The sequence below is a fragment of the Lissotriton helveticus genome, chromosome 1_1 (genome assembly GCF_964261635.1).
Source record: "Lissotriton helveticus chromosome 1_1, aLisHel1.1, whole genome shotgun sequence".
Lineage (NCBI taxonomy): Eukaryota > Metazoa > Chordata > Amphibia > Caudata > Salamandridae > Lissotriton > Lissotriton helveticus.
Window position 1 is genome coordinate 1,039,929,400 of NC_136057.1, and position 22,061 is coordinate 1,039,951,460.

At 46.5% G+C, this 22,061-nt stretch overlaps 1 protein-coding gene across 2 annotated transcripts in view; it reads right to left on the bottom strand.

Moving 5' to 3' along the window:
* The window catches only part of SBF1 (SET binding factor 1), a 1,592,200-nt gene that overhangs the window by 634,959 nt on the left and 935,180 nt on the right, over nt 1-22,061 (bottom strand). For both annotated transcript variants that reach the window (XM_078677863.1, XM_078677862.1), the window contains one exon: nt 11,632-11,759. In XM_078677863.1, coding sequence (XP_078533989.1) covers nt 11,632-11,759 — 128 coding nt within the window. The remainder of the gene's footprint in view (nt 1-11,631; nt 11,760-22,061) is intronic.

Consider the following 22,061-nt stretch of genomic DNA (forward strand, 5'->3'; position numbering starts at 1 on the left):
ACTCAGACTAGTAAAAACATACTGACACCAACCAAAAAAGTGGGGATAACCATGAAAGCAGATCCTATTTTCCTACAAAGACCAACAAAAGAAATGTAGGGCCAAACAAAGGGCCCGTGTAAAGAACAGAAGTAACAGATAGTGCTCACAGCTTAAGAAGCATGGAGGCCAAAAGCAAAGGACAGTCCTCGTGTACACGGGACACCCGTGCCCAGCCCACAAGCCAAGAGACAACATGAGCGAGGATCCTGATGTCACCCAAGATCGCACCTGCTATGCTTATTAGTACAAGGGTGACAAACCCCCAAAGGGGTAATAACTGCAACAGCGCTCACAAGAAGTGGAGGAAATTCCCCGTGAAAGAATCCCAAGGGATTACAAACCTCTGTATGATCCAACCCAGAATGGATGAGTAAGGAACGCATGTCCAATAAGAACGGAAGAGGAAAATCAGCCATAAAAACCAAAAAGGGTAGAAGGTACATCAGAAGAACAGCCAGGCCAATAACGAAATGCTGGGGTTGGTATTGGAGGTGCCATGGAAACAGCTCCAATCGAAAAGGGAACGCAACCACAGCTCCGTGTGAGGCAGAAGCAGAGGAAAAACAGGCCATGCAGAGGCATACAAGAGGTAGGGCGGCCGAGTTGGCCTCCCATGTCAAGATACGAACTATGGATGGCCACAAGGAACCCACAAGAGAAAGAGGGCAAGGGCCCATCTTGCCCGTGTATAGCCAGAACTAGCACAAGAAATGCTAACGCCTTAAGAGAGAAAGAAAGAACAGTACTCAGGGCAGAGCCGGACAAAGCAACGTAGGCCAAAAGCCACGTTCCTTCCCCTACATTCGCCAGGAAAGAAGGGCACCAGACAGAGTGGAAGGAAAGAACCTCCTGGCCAGTGTGAAGAAACACATTCTTTGACTTGATTTTTAAGCTCACTAATTTTGCACCTCTGAGTTTGGTTGATTCTGAATGATCTTGATACTGTTTGGGAGTGGATGTGAATACTAGTGGTCCTGTCCGATCATTTTCCCAAGGGGATTGTTCTTTTGACTTCAATGTGAAGAATACTCAAGAAACGGGAGGAAGGGGGTTAAGATCTTCCATCTTCCGACTTGCACCAGGGCATCAAGCATCTGTAGAAATTCCCTACAAGTGGTACTATATGGCGTCAGAAACAAATGAATACCTTTAAGGCATACAGATGAAGTACCCTGTCAGACAGGGAACAAGGTGACAGAGCATTCACACAATACCTTGAAAATAACCTAATCAGAACTTTGGTAGAAAGCAAAGAACACCATGCATCCACTGGTGTAGACAACAAACAGGGTCAGAAATGAAAACGAGTCCCAGGAAACAACCAGGGATCACAACCTGTCATCTACATGGTAAAAATGCAAGAAAATGAGTTATGTGCTGAGGCACGGCACCACACCAGAAGGCACATGGAGGGACAAGTAAAAGCAGAAGCCAACTGGCACTGCCATATAACAGCCCACACAGATGGGAATACAGGAGACCATTCCCAGCCCGACCTAGTACTAAGTGAAGAAGAGGACGGTATGGTAATCAGGTATTAAGATTTCGCTTCATTCCGACTATCCCGAAAGCAGTGTAAAGCGAAGTTAGCTTGAGAGCCAAACAGATATTGAGCATAGCAAGTCATGTTCACTAAGGCGGACTGAACAGCTCAGAAAAGCCAGAGGTATGTAGCTAGCGCGCCGGCACCGAAAGGGCCATGGCCGTCTGACAGAATCTGTGGTACCCATGCCACAATGAATCAGTAATGAAGCTGCCATCATGGATCAGCAGAGAAAGAATGCCCCGAGAAGCATCCGGATCAGAGGGGGGAAGGCGCGAGACTGAATCCCACAACACATGAGAAAAACAGCCCAAACCACAAGCTTAGTTAAGGGACTGTAAAGCGGAGCTCGTAGCAGAAAAGATTTATCGAACAAAAGCATCCAGACCTTTAGACTCTGTCCGGAGTGATGTCAGGCACGTTGCCGATTTCGAGGGAGGCTGTAACAGCCTGAACTACAAAGCTGTGCAGAGTAGGTTGACAGGGAAGGCAGAGTGGATCCCCATGGGCAGGCTGGGGCCTATGAGCTATATACCAGTCCATGGAAGTCCAGGAAACAGGTTTAGCCCAAGTGCCCAACAGAATATCAAAGAGGGTTTCACTGAAGAGAAGTGCAGGCTCAGTTCTCAGCTGGCCCTACTGAAGCACCCTAAGTAGGGGATCAATGGCCACTTCAACAGAAGGAAGTTGCAACCCCAGAACTACATCAATTCTGAGCAAAACCAGAGAAAGACTCTAAAGCAAGGCTTGGAGGAGAACACAGGCCAGAGGATGGGGAACAATCAAGGCCACTAACATCACCAAGGGCAGAAACCCAAAGAAACTCTGGAGGCTCAGTCATGCGATCATCCAAATCACCAACATACAGGTGCAATAAGGAGTAAATAGTAGGGGGATCCTCTGAAAGCGGAGGCCTGCTCCACCAACGCCAGTTCAAATGTCTATCGGCGGGGCAAAGGCGACCCCTTGGGCATCGGGGAGGAGAGACAAAGTAGGATTGGTTGGTGCTGTTGACACCAAAGTCGACACCGGCAGATCCAACACAGGTGTCACAGGTGGAAACTCCGAAGAGGTGCGCACCGGAGCCAAGAAGGAGTCGATCACGGATTCAGAGGGCTCCGCTGACAAAGAGGGAGGTCCTGCCAGTTTGGAGTCAGTAGAGGCCTCACCGACCTCCTTCGGGCCGAGAAGCGCACCAGAGGGAGGCTGAGAGCCAAAAATGTCATGAAGGAAGAGATATTTATACCTCATCTGAGCCAGAGTCGTATTGGTGACGGAAAACACCTGAAGGTCCCAGATTCTCGCTCAGACTTCAAAATCAGAGGAATAGTATGCGAGGCAGGAACACCGCACGTATGTGGTAAAGTTGGGGAAGGCTGCAATGCGGACCGCTTACAGCATGACTTACCAGGTGACAGCGAGGAAAAAGGACTGTGGTAGCTGGTCCTCGGAGGAAGAAGAGGACTGCGACCGACGAGGGGTCATCGACCACAGCACCACCAACAGTGCCAAGTAGCGCTCATGCAACGTCGATGACCGAAGCTGATGACACAAGCTGCACCATTGAGAGTCAGGGTGTGTGCCTAGATACCACATACAAATAGGATGAGGGTGCAGGGTCAACATCATAGACCTTGAAGATATCTAAAAAAAAAAAAGGACACAGTTTCATTGTGGTCTGAAAAAAATGGTCAGAGGTACCACTCTCCAGATTCGTGTGGAAGCGCAGAAAGGAAGGAAACTGGTGTCAGCGCGTCATGGGAGGTCTTATATGTACTCTGACGACGTCACGTCCGGTGGACGATGTCGTTACAGAGTTGCTCAGTGCCCTCTACCAATGCGCAGAGGTACTGCTGTAAAAAAAGTCTGAATCCAGTGTGGCGCCTGGTGATAATTCTAGGGTATGAAATGTGCAGATAGACTTCTCTATCAGATAGTAATGCCACAAACTCTCTAGCTCTTATGACAACAGGCAATGATGTAGCTCCGTGACTCAAATGATACAATTACTTCTCCTGACCACAGCTATAGCACCAGCGTCAACCAAGTTTCTGGGTGACCTCTGTCCTTAAGGAAATCCTCTATGCAAAGGTTCGATGCAGTCGGCTCTTTTGCTGACTTATTTTTGGCAGTCCAATTTCTTGTGTCATTTTTCTACATCTCCAATGCTTACCAGGAATATGACAACTGGGAGCATCGCTAATTTCAATTAAGTTGGGTCATTGTTGTTTGAGTGGAGTGTTTTGGCTTTCGGGAATTTCATGGTACGCTTTTTATTTTGGCACTGGGGTGTCAATTGCACAAGATATAGCCCAATGCAGAACCAAAGGTTAGCTCATTACCAGATTTGAGTACAGAGTTCCCGCATCTGTATCCCTTTCACAATCTGAAACCCTTATGATCAAAAAGGCTGTAAAAAAGTAAAGCAATCCTAAAGACCACAGATGGGATCCAACAGAACCAAATAAGATGACACTCAACATAATTCCAGATTAGGGTCAGTGGATGTGAGTAAGTGGGATGTATTGTATGGTGTGGTTGTGTGACCTCACCATGTAATCCACTTACCAACTCCTTTAGGACCCTTAGGTTTCTTTGTCAAACCCTCAGGTCTATACTGGGGTGGCATGGTGAGAAAAAGAATGATGGATTTAACCCAGATCTCTTGACTGGGGTGAATGTTTTGATTTGTTCTGCATTCCGTCCATCAATTGTGTGTTTTTTGCTTTCCCAACCCTAGGTAGCTGTGGCTCTGAGCAGCAAGGCTTACAGAAAAGAACAAGTGTAAACCATTTAAACAGCACTTGAGCAATTGAAGAAGAAATTTACAAGACACCAAAAATATAGACACCAATTTATAAAAATAGCCTGTATTTTTCTCTTGGAGTCACTTTAGGGAACCAATTCCAGTGGGAAGTCTGTCAGTCAGGGGGACCAGCAAGGTCCTCAGAAACAGTTACCACTGCAGCTGAAGCATTCTCCAATAAGTTCCAGCTACTCTTACTGCTTACAGAGCTTTCCTATGGAAGTGGTCCTGAATGAAGGGATGAAGGATGTTGTGGTTGCGATGTGGTCAATGGGAAATCTTTCTGCAACAACTCCTTGGTCCATGAAGGGGGTAAGGTGGTCTTGCTCACAGGGTTGATGCAGCTCGAAGTCCTCTGGGTGCAGGCAGACGGAGTAGTTTCTGTCCTGTAACTCCAGTTCTGTAGTAGGGGTATCTCTGTTATAGTCATAATCTAGTGAATAGTCCCGCCCATGTGCGCGGACCCCGGAGCAATCAAAAATAATCTCTTAAGTTGTCCAAACATGCAGAACTGCACAGACACTTAAGAGAGAATTTAAAGACAGATAATGCAGCCTATATCCACAGGCTACACTGTCCAGTACTTTGACTAGAAATTCCACCAAAAGTCCACAAACAGCACAGCCTGTCCAGGGTTTTCTTACAGAGAAAACCTTGCCTGTAACAGCAAAACCCTCTGGAATGATAGAGAGCAAGAAGTGGACAGACAAGCCCCATAGGCTGCCATTATGTGGCTCAAAACAGGATACTGTGCCTTTAAGAGAACTTCCAGAAGCCTCACAGTATCCCAGAATACACTGCAGGTCCCTTCTACTTTCAGTTCTTTTTGAAGGCGTAACACGCCAGACCTGTAGTATTTCTTACATGAATATCTCTCTCCACTGGGGAGGAGGGCGGGCGCTTATGACTATAACAGAGATACCCCTACTACAGAACTGGAGTTACAGGACAGAAACTACTCCTTCTGTAGTAGGGGATCTCTGTGTATAGTCATATTCTAGTGAATAGAATGGCAAGCCCATCCCCACACCAAAGCGGCGGTGGAGAAAAGAGAAATAACACCACTACTGTGCGAACAGATTTCGCAGCGAAGTCTGCCCAACCCGAGCATCTGCCCTGGCCTCAGTGTCCAGACAGTAATGCTTAACAAGGTATGGACCGACTTCCAAGTGGCCGCCTTGCAGATTTCTGCAATTGGAACACTATGGAGCAAAGCAGTCGTGGCAGCATTGCCCCCGGTGGAATAAGCCTTAGGTTTACCCCCTAAGGTCTTATCAGCCTTTTGGTAACACAATTGTATACAGGACACAATCCACCTCGAGATGGACTGTTTAGAGGTAGCAAGACCGGTCCTGACTGATCCATAATTGATAAACAATTGGTCTGACCTACTAAAATCCTCGGTTTTATCCAGATAAAAATTTCAACACCCGCCTAACATCCAGGGAATGCAAAGACCTTTCCGCTGGGGATGAAGGATTCTGAAAAATCGTAGGCAAAGTTATAGTCTGGTTAACATGGAAGTCAGATATAACCTTTGGAAGAGCTTTAGGGCGAGTACGCATAACAACCTTAGCAGCATGAAATACTGTATAAGGTTCGTGGCAACACAACGCCTGAATTTCCCTCACCCTGCGGGCCGATGTAATGGCCACGAGGAACGCCGCCTTCCAGGACAGGTGCTGCAACGAAGCCTTATGAATAGGTTCAAAAGGCTCCTTCATCAATCTGGACAGCACCACATTCAAGTCCCATGAAGGCGAAGGAAACCGGACAGGAGGGAACACTTTCTTCGAGCCTTCCAAAAACCCTTAAATCACAGGTATCCGAAAGAAGGAAGTCTGTGAAGGCCATTTCCTGTAGGCAGTCAGCGCAACAAGAGGAACCTTAATGGAATGGACATTAAGGCCAGACTGCGCCAGGTGTAGAAGATACGGAAGGATGACATCTTCCTTACACGTCGTTAGGTCATAGTCCCTGAACTTGCACCAGATGCAAAACCTCTTCCACTTGTAAGCATAAGAAGTCCTAGTGGAAGGTCGCCCAACCTCCTTTAGTATGTCCATACAAACGTCTGGTACATTCAAATGGCCAAATTGCACTAACGCAGGAGCCATGTCACCAAACTCAAAGACGAGAGGTTGGGGTGCAACATCTGCCCCCCCCCGAACTTCGTGAGAAGGCCCGGCCTGCACGGCAGCCGTATGTGAGGACGGAGAGACCGGTGAAGCAGGTCCGTGAACCAACACTGCCTGGGCCATTCCAGGGCAATCAGGATCATCCGTGCCCTGCACTGGGACAGCTTGATGAGTACCGCCGGAAGCAGGGGAACGGGTGGAAAAGCGTACAGAAAGCTGTTCGACCAGTTAATCCATAACGCATACCCCAGCGTCCCCTGCTGGTAGTACCTGGAGGCAAGTCTCAGCATTTGCTGTTTTCGGCAGTGGAGAACAGATCTACGTCTGGAGTCCCCCACCTTGCGAAGACTTCTCCTAGTACTTCGTCGTTTATGACCCATTCGTGGTTTTCCTGAATCAGGCTGCTCAGTGCGTCCGCCTGAACATTCTCCACATCTAGCAGATGGATAGCCGTGATCGTCAGTCCTCTGGCTAGAAGCCAGCGCCAGATCGCCTGCGCCTCCTGCGACAGAGTGCGCGATCTCGAACCCCCCTACTTGTTGAGGCAAGACATTGTGGTCGCATTGTCCGTCTGTACAAGCAGAGAGTTGGTCTGGAAGGACGTAACAAACGCCTACAGTGCCAAGTGAACAGCTCTGAGTTCCAGGAAATTTAAGTGATACGTGGACTCCATCGGGGAGTACGTTCCTTGTATCTGTCAGTCTCCGGAATGCGCCCCCCCCCAGCCGTGGAGAGACACATCCGTCACGATAGTCCGTGCGGGAATGTCCTCGTGAAAGGGAACCCCTCTGAAGAGATTCCCCGCCGAACACCACCACTCCAGAGACTGAAGAGCATGCAGAGACAGTCGTATCTTGTCGTCCCAAGAACCATTCCTCTGATCCCACTGATCCTCTACGCACTCCTGCAAAGGACTCATGGGCAGCCGTGCGTGTGGCGTGAGGAAGATACAAGAGGCCATCGACCCCAATAGAGCAGACACCGTCCCACTGTTGTAGATGGAGGGATCATAAGAGCCTGAGCCTTCCGAAGGAGCGATAATCGTCTCTCCTCCGGAGACACGCTTGCTGACAGCGTATTGACGGAGGCTTCTCAAGTACTGTATGCACTGGACCGGAATCGGGACAGCCTTGGACATACTGATGCGCAACCCCAGCTCGTTTAAAAGAACGCACGTCTTCTGGAAGTGTGCTTGAGCTTCCGAGAAAGAGGATGCCTTGATCAACCAATCGTCCAGGTACGGGTAGACAAACACCTCATTTATCCTCAGGCGTGCAGCTACCACTGCCATGCACTTCGAGAATGTTCTGGGCGCAGACGTCAGTCCGACTGGCAGTACTGTGTACTGATAATGATCGGCGCCGACTTGGAATTGCAGGAACTTCCTGTGTATGTGTGCAAAGGGCACATGGAACTCATCCTGTAGATCTATGGCACAGAGCCAAACTCCCTGTTGCAGCCGAGGAAAAAACCTGATGCAACGATAGCATGCGAAATTCCTCTCTCTGCGAATCCACTAGTTTGCTTGTCGCAAATCCAGAATGGGCCTGAACTCGTTCTTGTCCTTCTTGCGAACCAGAAAGAATCGGGAGTACAGACCTCTTCCCCTTTGAGACAGAGGTACGTCTCCTATCGCCCTTTTCCTTAACAGGGTATCGGCCTCCGCCTGGAGCTCACGCAGCTGAAACCGCGCGCTGACCGGAGGAATTGCTGGAGAAGGACTGATGAACCGAAGACTGACTTAGACCCGGCCGGCCTTTGTTCGCTGAGGAGCATCAAGCTCTCCCGCGTACACGCACAATATACTTGTGAAGTATTTAAAGGCGGCCCGGGACCACAGACAAACCCTGGGAGGAAAAACGCCGCTAGAAAGGGAAGAAGGCCTCAAGCCGTACTCCACGCCGCAAACCTACGGCCTTCCAAAAGTCTCCGAGGTAGACGTATGCGGACCACTCACTACCCTCATGGTAACCCAAAGGTTGCCCAAAGAACGGGAGAGCAGATGCACACTGCTGAGCCGTAGGCTGCAGAGACGCCCGACGAATACAAGTATGGCAACGTAGGACAAACCCACAATACCTGGGGGTCGGCAGGAGAGAAAAAACTCCGCTCCGACACCGATGATTAGACCTGAAACTATCAGGTCCATAGACTATCTCTTGTAAGGCTTCTCTCCTGTCTCTCGGCAGGGGAACCATTAATTCGTGAAGAAAACATCCCCACACAGGGATCTTACCACAACGGCCCATCAACAGCGGGCCACCGCATGACGCCTACATGCCACCACCCCTGCGACCAAGTCAGGAGCACGTTCGAAGCCAGAACCCCCTGGCAGGTGGTAGCGGACCAAAGCTAAGTACCGCCAACCCGTAAAGAGTCAGAGAGAGACTCCCCGTACTCATGGAAGACGCATCCCTGGCAACAAGGCACGGGGAATCGCAGACTGAGGGGCCAAAGACCCCTGGGGTGGTGGAAGGGAGAGGGAACCGAGAAAAATCCGAAACATCCCCGGTGGTCTCACCAGTGGTGGCAGAGCAGGAGGCGACCTAGCCGATGAGTAGGTATGTGCAAATTCAAAACTAAGCAAGAGGACCAACGTCCCTCGCTTACACGTGGTGAGTAGCCACAGACTCCCCATCAGAAGGGTTCCTCGACGCTGATCAACTGCTCGGCGTCGTGGGTGGACGGTGCCGGGAACACAAAGTCCCCTCCCACGCAGAGGGGGCTCACCACGGAGCGAGGCCTGGAACAAGACCCAGGCCGCAAGCGCCGGCAAGTATACTGCGGCTGTAACCCATGACTTCGACCGCACTACGACGTCACCATCACTAAGACAGTGACTGTCTCTACGCAAACACTCAGACGCCAAAATGTCACTACGGTGTAAAACACAGAGACACCGAGCCATCCATAAAGGTGACGTCTGTACCCAAAGGCAGATAGCGGAGCCCAAGCGACCAATGCCCCAAAAGGAGCATCACTGCTCCATGACGTCGAGCATCACTGCTCCATGACGTCGAGCATCACTGCTCCATGACGTCGAGCATCACTGCTCCATGACGTCGAGCATCACTGCTCCATGACGTCGAGGCACTCCATCGACGTCGAGGCACTCCATCGACGTCGAGGCACTCCATCAACGTCGAGGCACTCCATCGACGTCGAGGCATCGAGGCATCTCCATGACGCTCCACGTCCTCGAAGCCGACCGGAACCGCGTCATAGCTCAGACGTGCCCTTACCGGGGAGAACCCCAGAGGTTAGAGCATGGGACTCGGTAGAGGACCCACCCTCTCCTTACCCAGAGGCTGAAGATGCCTTCAAACTCCTCTGTTCTAAACCTGGGAGCCGAAGCTTCCCAGAAAAGAAGTCACAGAGAAGACAGGTGTCAAAAGACACAGGCAAACACAGAATACAAACCTGTGAGCTCCAGCTTTGGTCTTTAGTACAGCTGCAGACAAAGCACTTGTCAGACTAGAAGTATTATAAGACAAGAATACTGCAGAAATTCTGCCAAAAAAACACAGCAGAATGTAGATAAAGGCCAAAGACGTCGAGTGAAGCTGTAAAAATCCAAATTTATCACAAAAATAATATAGAAAAAGCTCAAAAAAGAAGAGCTAATGCTCCAGGGTCCTGCTAGCAGGAGCCGGAAAAAAGAACTGAAAGTAGAAGGGACCTGCAGTGCATTCTGGGATACTGTGAGCCTTCTGGAAAGTTCTCTTAAAGGCACAGTATCCTGTTTTGAGCCACATAATGGCAGCCTATGGGGCTTGTCTGTCCACTTCTTCCTCTCTATCATTCCAGAGGGTTTTGCTGTTACAGGCAAGGTTTTCTCTGTAAGAAAACCGTGGACAGGCTGTGCTGTTTGTGGACTTTTGGTGGAATTTCTAGTCGAAGTACTGGACAGTGTAGCCTGTGGATATAGGCTGCATTATCTGTCTTTAAATTCTCTCTTAAGTGTCTGTGCAGTTCTGCATGTTTGGACAACTTAAGAGATTATTTTTGATTGCTCCGGGGTCCGCGCACATGGGCGGGACTATTCACTAGATTATGACTATACACAGAGATCCCCTACTACAGAAATCCAGTTTCACAGTCACGGGTCAACTTTCCTGGGTCAATAACTCGTTCTCTGGAGGTTCTTTCTGTACTTCAAAGACACTCCCGGTTTCTGCGAACTCAGGTGCAACTTTGTGCGTCAGGTCCAGGTCACTGTTGCTGTATGGCAGCGGTTGGAGGCGGTTTGAAGACTTTGGGCTACCAACTTGCCCCATCAGGCTTCTCAGCTGTTGCATCTCAGGCTGCGAACAGGAGGCTAGCTCACTGACCCTTGGAGTAGCTTGGCTTCGGCTGTGCTCTGGAGGTGGTTTTTCCTCGAGCAAGACACGGCAGGCACAGTACCTCTCCTTTACAATCCACAAGGTTCAGCAGGTGTAGTCCACGTCAGTGCAGCCTCTCATTGCTGGTTCCACAGTGCAGCAGGGCAGTCCTTCTTCGACCCCTGGTACCATAAACTAGGTGCTTACAAGTAGGTCAGGCTATGCCAATTGAGGACATGCACACTTTTAAAAGTCAGAGCACATGCACAGAGTCCTCTTAGAAGGACTCAGGGCATTTCAGAGCCATTACACCAGTACGTAGAAGTGAAAATGGGGGCAAACAAGTTGGAGTAATCCTGCAAAAAGTCTGTTTGCTCACAGTGGACCAGTGATTGCGGGGACCATTGTTCTTAGAAATCTTGCAAGTGGGAGACATTACATTTTGGTAAATATCACCACTCAAGCAGGAATTAGTACCGCTAGTCTTCTTTGTCTTGTTCTTCTGAAATGATAAGTATTGACTGAACTTTAGTATTATTGAGCGGCTTGGGTCTGTTCTAATGGCTGAAAAAGGATCTTCGCTAGGACTTTGTCACCTACTCCCGTAACATTCCTGCAAACTCCATACCCCCCAAAAATATTTTACGTTTTAACAGTAGTGGAATGAACAAGAAGATAAGTTACCATCCTAAGATTGCCATGTAAAGATCAGAGACCATGTAAAACATATTATGGGGTTTAAAAAAAAACAACAACTATATCTCAACTGTAACCTCTTACCTGGAATGTGCAGGACCGCAACTGCAGTCCTTCCTGGATAAACTGATCCACCACACCCTGGACGTTAATCCTCTTCTCTTTGGTCAAAGACGAGATGGGAAAAGAACGGATGATCACCTGCTCTCCCACTAGGATGTTGTGACAAAGAGGCATGTAAAACAGAAAAACACAAAATAAATGCTGCCATCAGAAGATCCAATGATAAACAGAGATTGCCAAAGATAGAAACTAAACAAAATGGAAACTTACCTATTGTGTCTGGATTCTTTGGCACAATGACACATCACAGATTGCTTACATCTTCAGTATTCACCAAAAGTATACAAGCATTTATAATGCAACGGTCTCGCCTTTGCAAAAGTTAGAGCTATTGGCATTGTAAATGACAAAATTGTTATTTATGTGTTGGTTTTAAAAACAGATAAATAAATGGCATTGTCATTTACAATGCCAATAGCTTAATCTCTCGCAAATGCGAGACCTATTGCATTTGCACCCAACACACACAGAGCCACACACACAGAGCCACACACACAGAGCCACACACATACAGAGCCACACACACACAGAGCCACACACACACAGAGCCACACACACACAGAGCCACACACACACAGAGCCACACACACACAGAGCCACACACACAGAGCCACACACACACAGAGCCACACACACACAGAGCCACACACACACACACAGAGCCACACACCCACAGAGCCACACACCCACAGAGCCACACACCCACACACACATAGAGACACACACACAGCCACACACACAGCCACACACACACACAGCCACACACACACACACACACACACACACACACAGCCACACACACACACACCTGGGAGGGGAGACATCCTTAACTATACAGCTCATAATCAAGGCACTAAAAACACGCATGCTTTATAAACAATAACTGTGCAATTCTGAGTACACCCATATAGCTTTAGAATACAATATACGACAAACTATGTAAAATAAGACCCTTCCAACTGTAGATAAATGAAAACGTGACAACCGTACAGCATCAAGTACATAAGCTTCGCATGATGAATAAATGCACAGGATTAGCACACACTGTGTAAATAAGTGAAATCACGTTATAATCTATAACCTATATTTCATCAGATGTGCAATACGTTAGACATCGGCAGTACCAAAAATATAGTGAATGTACATTACTCTATGATTAATGAGTGTTCATCAAGTATTGAACAAATATATTTTCTCAGTACCAAATGTACAGAGCCGAATACATGTACATTGGCTTACACATTGTAATTTTGTAGGAAAAAGTACAAACGAACTGCATTTTTTACATTACTATACAGTACAAAGTACGTGCACATAAATGAGTACACCGGAACTAACTGTAAAGAGCTGAGAAGACACACAACACTTTGTGACAAACTGTGATGCGCACTAGAGATAGCTAAAACCGATTATACATATCTACACATAATCGTAGCACACTAATTAAAGCAAGCACATCACTAGTTGTACCCCATCGCATACATGTAGAGCGTTTACCGAATGTAACCCCTCGTTCCAGAATAAATGTATTTGATTTAACATCACTACCCCTCCTTGCGTGGTATAACAATACTTCCCTGCCCGGCCACCGTAAGCATACCCTTCCAATGTACCTGCTGCAGCCTTCTGTATCAATGTACTGCCCACCCCCTTTACCTTTGCAGTCCCTGCAAACATGCTGCCTTCTCTTCACCGACAGCAGCCGATGCCCGTAGGGCATGTCCCTGGTGAGGAGCTTTGAGTTCGCTCCTCCGGGACTCTTTCCCCCTTTCCTGTGCGGGGAGCAGAGGGTGAGGTTTCGGGGTCCCCCTCGGTCTCCAGCAGAGCTTGAGAGTAAGGACTGAGGACAGCAACAAACCCGACCAGGAAGTGAGGGGGAGGAGGCGGGAGGCGGAAAGCGTAGCAGCCGCGATGCATTGAAGAGCTGTGGGGCATAGTGGAACGTGCGCCGACCCGACCAGGAAGTGAGGGGGAGGAGGCGGAAAGCGTAGCCGCCGCGATGCATTGAAGTGCTGGGGGGAATAGTGGAACGTGCGCTGGCTCCCGGACTGGAATCGAAGAGCGGAGTGCGGAGAAGAGAGGGTCTGGAGGAGGAGGTCGCAGAGACTCCTTACCTCCCGCCGACAGTGGGAAGCAGATAAATGGCAGGCCAGGACCTGAATACATGCGGTAGGATGAGAAAACCATGATTGCTGCCACGGCTAATATAATTAAGAACAAGTGTTCGCCATCTCTAAGCCCCGTCCTTTTCAGACTGTGGGGCGTGTTTTTCTTTCTCCCCTCCTCTCCATTGGTTGGAGTGTAAACAACGGGCGTGTTTTAGAATTGTTGTTTACATTCCAGCCAATGGAAAAAAGACAGAAAGAAACGAAAAAAACACGCCCCCCAATCCGAAAAGGACGGGGTTTACAGCCAGAGAATGACGACACTGAGCCCTCTTCTCCAATGGCTGGCCGCCGTTTAGGAGGCCGATTCAGAAAAGGGGGCCAGAAAAGGGGGCCAGCCAATGGAGAAGAGGGGCAGGGTTTACCCTCGCTACTCAGAGTCATTAAGTCTCGCTGGCGAGACTGCGCATGTGCGCAGGCTACGCCAGTCTCGACCTAAAAAAGGACATTAGAGTAATAACACAGTTAGCACACAGGAATGTCAGTGTACTTCAGGACACCTAGCCCCATATCAGCTAGGACTGTAACCCATTCCATATTGCGGGGCCTACTTTTCACATTTCTTTTCACAGGGACAGAAAGATACTATAGTGTGAGAGCAAAGACTAACAAGCATTGGCATAGCCAATAGGTCCTGCTTTTGGGACCTTATCAATATTTAGCCATGCAGAACATTATCCTGGGTGCTATATCTACTGTTACTTCACATGCCACTGGTGAACGGCCACACACACATAAGGATGGGCTTCAGTGCTGTTTAATGAATATATTATAAGGTGTCTTCACAATTCCAAAAAGTGTATTTCTTTAACAAAGGAGCTTTGAGACCAATAGGCACATTATAGCACTGCATTGAGAAGAACTTATTGAAAGTGCTTTTTGTTCAACTGGTAGTGTGAACTGATATATCTGGATCTGCCACACAATCAATCATCTGCTGCATAATTTCCAGATTCAAAAAAATTAAACTTTCTAGCACAAACTGATCAAAAGTTACAAAAAATATGGTGAATCTGGTTCCAGGGCATCAGAGGGCTATTCGCAAAGGTTGACTGGTCATCTTTAAGTTGCTTCCTGTTGAATTTGGGGGTTACATTCTTGAGGGGAGAGGGAGCCCTGCTAGGGAGCAGATGGAACAAGCAAGTCACACAGAAAGGGTATGTGAACTTTCTCGTTGGCCAAGAACTGCCTTAAGTGCAGGGGTACGATTTCTAGCATAAAATCAAAGACAGAGCTGTTGCCCATATGAAAAGTGTTGCTGCTTCAGGCAGAGATAGGAGGATAGAGACTAGGCTGGCATCCCTCAGCATATGTGAACATTTAAGGTCTCAAAGTCTAGCTCATTAGAGCAACGCAGCACCAGCGCATCAGGCTTCAAGGCACTTCTTTTTAAACAGACATTTAACATCTTCAACAGAACAGAATAGAGTAGAGTACATAAAGCTGCATCTTATAGTGAAAGAGACCTCCCTATAAAAAGTAGTCAGAGACTGAAAGGGCAGTGTAGGGTGATGGGAAATATTTATTCACCCAAAAGAGAGTGAGTGCATGGGTCACTCTCCTAGCAGCCATAGTGGAGGCATGCCTAGCCAATGAGTTTACACAAGAGCACAAGGGCAGCAGGGGTGAAGCTGGTGACCTAGTGCTTGGGAGTGCAACCGTAGATGTGCAGAAGGGGCCAAGGGCCCCTGTCTGCTGCCAAAGACCAAGTGCCAAAGGATGATATAACTGAGTGCAGATGATCCTAAAGATTCTGAGTCACATACAGACATACAATCACACATACACACACACAAAGATACAAGGTGTGCACAACTACACAATGCATGCACACATGCATAAACACACACCAGAAACACAAAGATATACAAACACACACACACCTACATATATACACACTTGCACACAGACAAGCACAGAAACATACACAAACACACCAGAAGCTTAAATATACACACACAAACATACACAGCCACAAGTACACATACACACACACAGATACAAGTGCGTGCACAAACACGCACACACAAACATATACACAGATGTACCAACACAAAAACATATACACAAACCACAGGGTTAAACAGTCTCTATGGTGAAACTATTGCAATGTGAGGAACACAAGTGCATGTTCACATTCTCTGCATGGCTGCCCCTCGAGTACATGTGTGGTTCTGGTGCTTACGAGGTGCAGGAAGGTGCATTACATTATAAATCACCATAGGAATGCCTCATTCACAGGTCAGTGCCAGCTCTCGAGCATGGCTCTTGCAGCCTGTCTGGGTGGGAAGTGAAGGGGCAGCAACAGAGATATGGGGCCAGGCAGTCATTCTATTTACAGAGAGAAAATGCATTATACAATGCAATAGGTCTCACATTACTGAAAGTATGAGCTATTGGCGTTGCAAATGATAATGTTTATTAGGATTTTTTTCTTATAAAAAAAATACCCCAGCAGTAGAATAAGTTATAAAATAAAATCTACTAAGCAAGAAAAGGGTGCAGTACCACAGACTGTTACGAGGTGTCCCTGTGGAGTTGTAAAGGGACCGCTATTAGCCACATAAGGTACTGCTACCTTACTTAAGTTACTGCTGAGATATTTGTAAAAAAAATCTAACAAACATTATTTGCAACGTCAATAGCTCAAACTTTCATTAATACGAGACCTATTGCATTGCAAACTCTGAACAGCAGCTACAGGATGAAGAAAGACTTCCATGTGCATGTTAAACATGTTTTCTCCTGTGCACAGCATTAGGATTCCTTAATCAATTAGGGGAAGCACTCAATTCAAGTATCTCTTTGACATGCGAGAAAACGTATTGCATACTGTCATTTACTGCGCATCACAGCAGTGACTGAGAACACTGTTCCAGATGCATTGCTTAAGAGAGGAAACCTTAGCATGGTTCATCATGTAATACTACAGGTGCAATCGCGCAGTTGCCCTCCCTTTGTTAAAGGCGAGGGATTCTCAGATGCAACCACAAGTTGCTACAAGTCTAGCTGTTGCAAAGAATCCCAAGCAAGTCAATGGGGTGTGATGGCAGTGAACAATGAAAACAATAGGGGGTTGATAGACGATGTGATGGACGATGAGCTGTGATGGCAATACGTAGAAGATACTAATACATTTTCAAACATACACAAGTTAAGTAACAAGTGCCACTACTACAGTCTTATAGATAATATAATGTCCAAATTCTCCAATCAAGGTTAAAGTTCTTCAGTATTTATTCTTCAGTATTTATTTGTTCTTCTGATAAACAACGTTTAAAGTACATCAGCCAACACGTGTTTCGTCGTGCCCCAATACAGCACATTGACTTCCTCAGGGCTGTAACCAAATAAACAGTACCCATAATTATAACACGATCTGCATATGGCATAATTTTGAAGGTGAGTATAGTCCCAATCACCTACACCAAAGTAAAAGCACTGCACCGTGTGCAATTCTAAACAGAAGAAAGTAAGGAAAAAAAAATGCCAGTCCAGAATAAGGTTCTCACCTACAGTGTAAAAATAGGTCCCCTTTGTACCGTGCCAGAGGAGTGTGTAACCTACTTAATTTAATACAATAAGTAATCACCTAATTATCCAAGATTTCCACTCAGCCAATCCAATCCGTAGGTTATCTCCAGCTTTCAATCTAAGAGAACAATTTTTAAAAAATAAACTACGGACTCCTCTTTAATCCTCTATGGTCTCCTACACATTCCTTACTCTTACATTTATCTGCAAAAAGTACCTCACGTCCGTTCTTACCAACCCCTCATCTTGTATAACTCAAATGTCCAATTACACTCACCAATAGGCGTAAGGGTTATCCAAGTTAACCAAATGAATCTTGTCTCTTCAATATTCTATATAATTCCAGTCACCGCCACTATGATCAAAATGGTTATCGTTTTAATATCAACCATTTCAAAATAGTTTTTACTCACAAAACCCCATTATCAGTAGGTAGCGCTTACCATCGGCAGTAGCTCTTAGTTTTCAAACTCCTCTATCCTAATGGTTTGTCCATAACATTGTGCTGCCTAAAATTCAAATAGGCATCTCACATTAGTTACTGTCACTTTAATGCATACATAACCCATCCGAATGATCGCTCACCTCAGGTTCTGTCAAATCTCACACGAATTTCCACTCCTTATTCTGTTTCGCTTCTCCTGTATAAATAACATTGGTAAATCGTCTTAGTCTAAATTCATAGAAACCCCAATATAAACCTCAAACTGCCAATTGTACTCACCATCCACTCGAATATCTATCGATACGGAGGTCAGTTTCCCTTTAGTAGTGAAATAATTTCCTGTAACAACATAGAACGAGTCTCTATTTTTGACTCTACATTTTTCGTACTTTTCAACTCCATAATTAACCTAAAGTTTTATTAACTCACCAAGCACGTTCATGAAATTGTATCTTAGACCTCCACCTCCTCGATCCTGTATCTCTAAATAACCAAAATTACAACACACATAAGGACCACAAACTGTACTTATACCTATTTCCAAGAAAAAAGTACAATCACTAAGTACACACCTTGCTCCTCGGTAAATATCCTCACCGATTCCTTTGGCGTCCCGCACCCGCGCCATATTGAAATGTCCTTTTCTACCTTTTAGAAGCGGCCGCCATCTTGTAGTGGTGTATCATAAATTTATCTCGATACCCACTCCTAATATCCTTCTCATATTACCACATTATATGTAAACAATTTATACATCTAGTCCACCTTAGCTGCAAATTCTCCTACCCATATTCCTTTCGTACTATTGTGTACAAAGCTTCGCACGAGGCGTGTCTTCTCATTCAGTATTACGCCGAACATCTCCTCTATTCGGATTAATATCCTAGTCAGTATCTCTATTACAAGTTATCCTACGAAAATTATTATTATACTAACTAGATATTACTAATAAGAAAACGCAATATCCACATTAAAAAAACAAAACGTGAACAGTAGCCGCCATCTTATAGTGGTGTATCTTGAGTCTGGCACGATACCCACTCCTCATATAACATTCGTGCTGCTTTGAACAAAGCTTCGTACAGGGCGTAACTAAATGCTCATTAATACGCCAAACATCACCTCTATTCACATTAAAGTCCTAGTGGACTGTTAAGTAACTCGTGGTCACTAACAACACTATTACATGTTCTCCTCTTATTATTGCACTGCCACAAAGTATTAGAATTGAAAAAACGAAAATTCCACATTGAAAACAGGGCGTGAATAGAATAGAAAACACCCTCAAGCCCAAAGCTTGTAGTTGGGATGTATGCACCAAATCTTAGTGTATGAAAGGGAAAGTACAGAAATGAGTTGTGTATGTATATGCCAGTATGCCTACAGTCTAAACACTTTGTGATCCATTGCCCAAGCATTGTACACTCTATAGCATTATAATCTTTACAATACATTCTACAAAGCTCGCTTGCTATACTATGAGTATTTACCAAGTTTACAGGCATGTATAATCTAATTCTAAACATCATCCTCTTGATCTAAGGCTAATGTCTCAGACACATCCGCTGCCAGTTAATAGTTTTAAAACATCTAATGTACTCTTAGTCCCCATACCAGTATAATCATCTACTTATGCATGAGTGGTACATCGTTGCTCTCATTCTTGTCCAAGAAAAAATTGGTACTCATTGTCAATGTTCAGACCCATCTCTACCGCTTTAAGTTTCATAATCCAGATCACCTCTCTACGCCTGAGTTTCAGAAGTCTATCACCCCCTCTGGGGTCCTGTGTAACCTGTTCTATTCCATGATATGTAAACTGATGTTCATGTTTCTTCTCATTTTGTATATAGTGTGCAGCTATGGGGTACCTTGTGTCTCCATTTTTCCAGGCTCGATAGTGTTCAATCTTCCTGTCTCTTAACCTCCTTATCGTACTGCCCACATAGATTTGTCCACATGTACATGATATTACATAAACCACAAATGTGGTTTCACAATTTATAAAACTATCTATTTCATAGGTTTCTGAACCATTGTAAATGAAGCTCAGGACTTTTTTACGGGCCCATCTGCAAGAATTGCAACGTCCACACTTCTGAAAACCTCTTGTGTTACCTGGTAACCAAATTCTCTTTGTTTTGACTGGATAGCTGGGGCTTCAGTCATTAGCCAAAGTTTTACCCTTTTTAAAAGTAATAGAGGGTCTCTCACTGATAAATTGCATCAGATCCCCATCTGCTTTTAGCAGATGCCAATGTCTGTTAAGAATCGAATACAACTGATTTGATGCTATATTAAAGTGAGTAACCAAACGCACCTTTTGTTCTTTTTTATCAATATGCTTTTTTGGTGCAAGGGTTTCTGAGCGTTTGAGGCTACATGCCCGCTTCCTAGCCTTATCTATTACACCCTTATCATACCCTACGGCTTCAAATCTTCTAGCCATATCATGTATATTCAAATGAAATTCCACATCCTCAGAACAGGTCCTCCTGGCCCTTACCATCCCACCGTAAGGTATTGATCTAATCTGGCAATTGGGGTGACAGCTAGTTGCATGCAATATTGAGTTGCAGCTAGTTTCTTTGCGAAACATTCTAGAGCAAAGTCTCATGTCTTGGATGTAAGGCTCTACATCAAGAAAAGTAATTCAGTTCACATCAAATTGTGTAGTAAATCGTAGATTTACGTCATTGTCATTAATAAATGCAAAGAAACCTTTCAATTGATCAAGGGTTCCAGTCCAGATCATCAGGCAGTCGTCAATAAACCGACCCCAGTATTGAATATGTTCAACCCATAAGCGACCACGACGGCCCCAGATCCACTCCGCCTCAAACCACCCCATAAAGAGGTTAGCAAAAGACGGAGCGAATCTGGAACCCATCGCGGTCCCAAGGCATTGCCTATACCATTTACGGTTGAATACAAAAACATTCCTTTTTAAGAACAATCTCTGTCATCTCAAGTAGCATCCTTGTATGCTCCAATAATTCAGCTGGTCTCCTATTCAGGAAGGTTTCTACAGCAGCAATTCCCAGGTGGTGATCAATGTTAGAATATAAAGAGACCACATCTAATGTAACCAGCTTCCCTACTGAAAGGATCTCGGAGTATATAGATATATTTATGAGACTGTATGTTCATGGTTTGCCCTCACATATGTTCATGGTTTGCCCTCACATATACAAGACACTAAGCATGTCTTAAATAATATATCAGATGTTAAATGGGAGGATGGCATGTACCTGGTTACAATAGATGTGGTCTCTTTATATTCTAACATTGATCACCACCTGGGAATTGCTGCTGTATAAACCTTCCTGAATAGGAGACCAGCTGAATTATTGGAGCATACAAGGATGCCGGACGCGAGGCCCGAAAGGCAGCAAAAGTAAAGCCAAACGTTGGTGAGGTCCGTGTCCTGACTCTCACTGCTGGGACAGCTCCGGCTACTGCTGCTCCTCGCTGGGGTTGCCGCAGTCTCTGCTCCCACCCAGGGGGAGGGTCGGGGCGTCTCGGCACTTCGCAAATGGCACCGTCGGTGTGCCGGGGGCGTGGGGGTCAGATGGGCAGCTGTGTGCGTCTCTGTGGATTCGCGGTGGTCAGCAATCAGCGTGGGGCTGGAGATGGGACCGCGCTGCTCTGACTGTGGTCATCTGGTCAGGGGCACCATCTGGTCAAGGGGCATCAGGCTCCAGGTAGCACAGCCTCGCTCCGGACAAGCCAGATACGAGTCCCAGCCCCTTAGATGACCGCCACCCCTAGTTCTCCCTGGACTGCTTCTACCTCCACTCCACGAATTTGGTTCACCGCTTCGAATTGCGGCAGGGCCAATTCACTTTCATCCTCCTGAGGTCGATAAACTGACAACAATTCCGTGGTAACTATACACATGCAGCTGTTTAACATCAACACGCCGCAAGCAGTGGGCGTGCAATTTTGCTTTGCACATGCCTGCTACTGGAGGGTGTGTCTGTTAGAGGTAGAGGAGCAGGACAAGGGTGGGGGAGGGCAAGGTTGGGGACCGCAGGCAGCGGCTGCTTACATCCTGACAGCACTGTGCCCGCATTCCCTGGCATCCATGCCGTAGCCCTTCCTCGTGGGCTCGGCGACCCCCCCCCAACACGCCTGTGCGGCAGGCTAAGGATCCATGTTTACTTGAAGACGTGGAAGAGCGCTGAGCTGGCTGGGCCACCAACGCGCATTTAAAGATAAGGCCCCCTTTGGTGCCACCCCCCGGT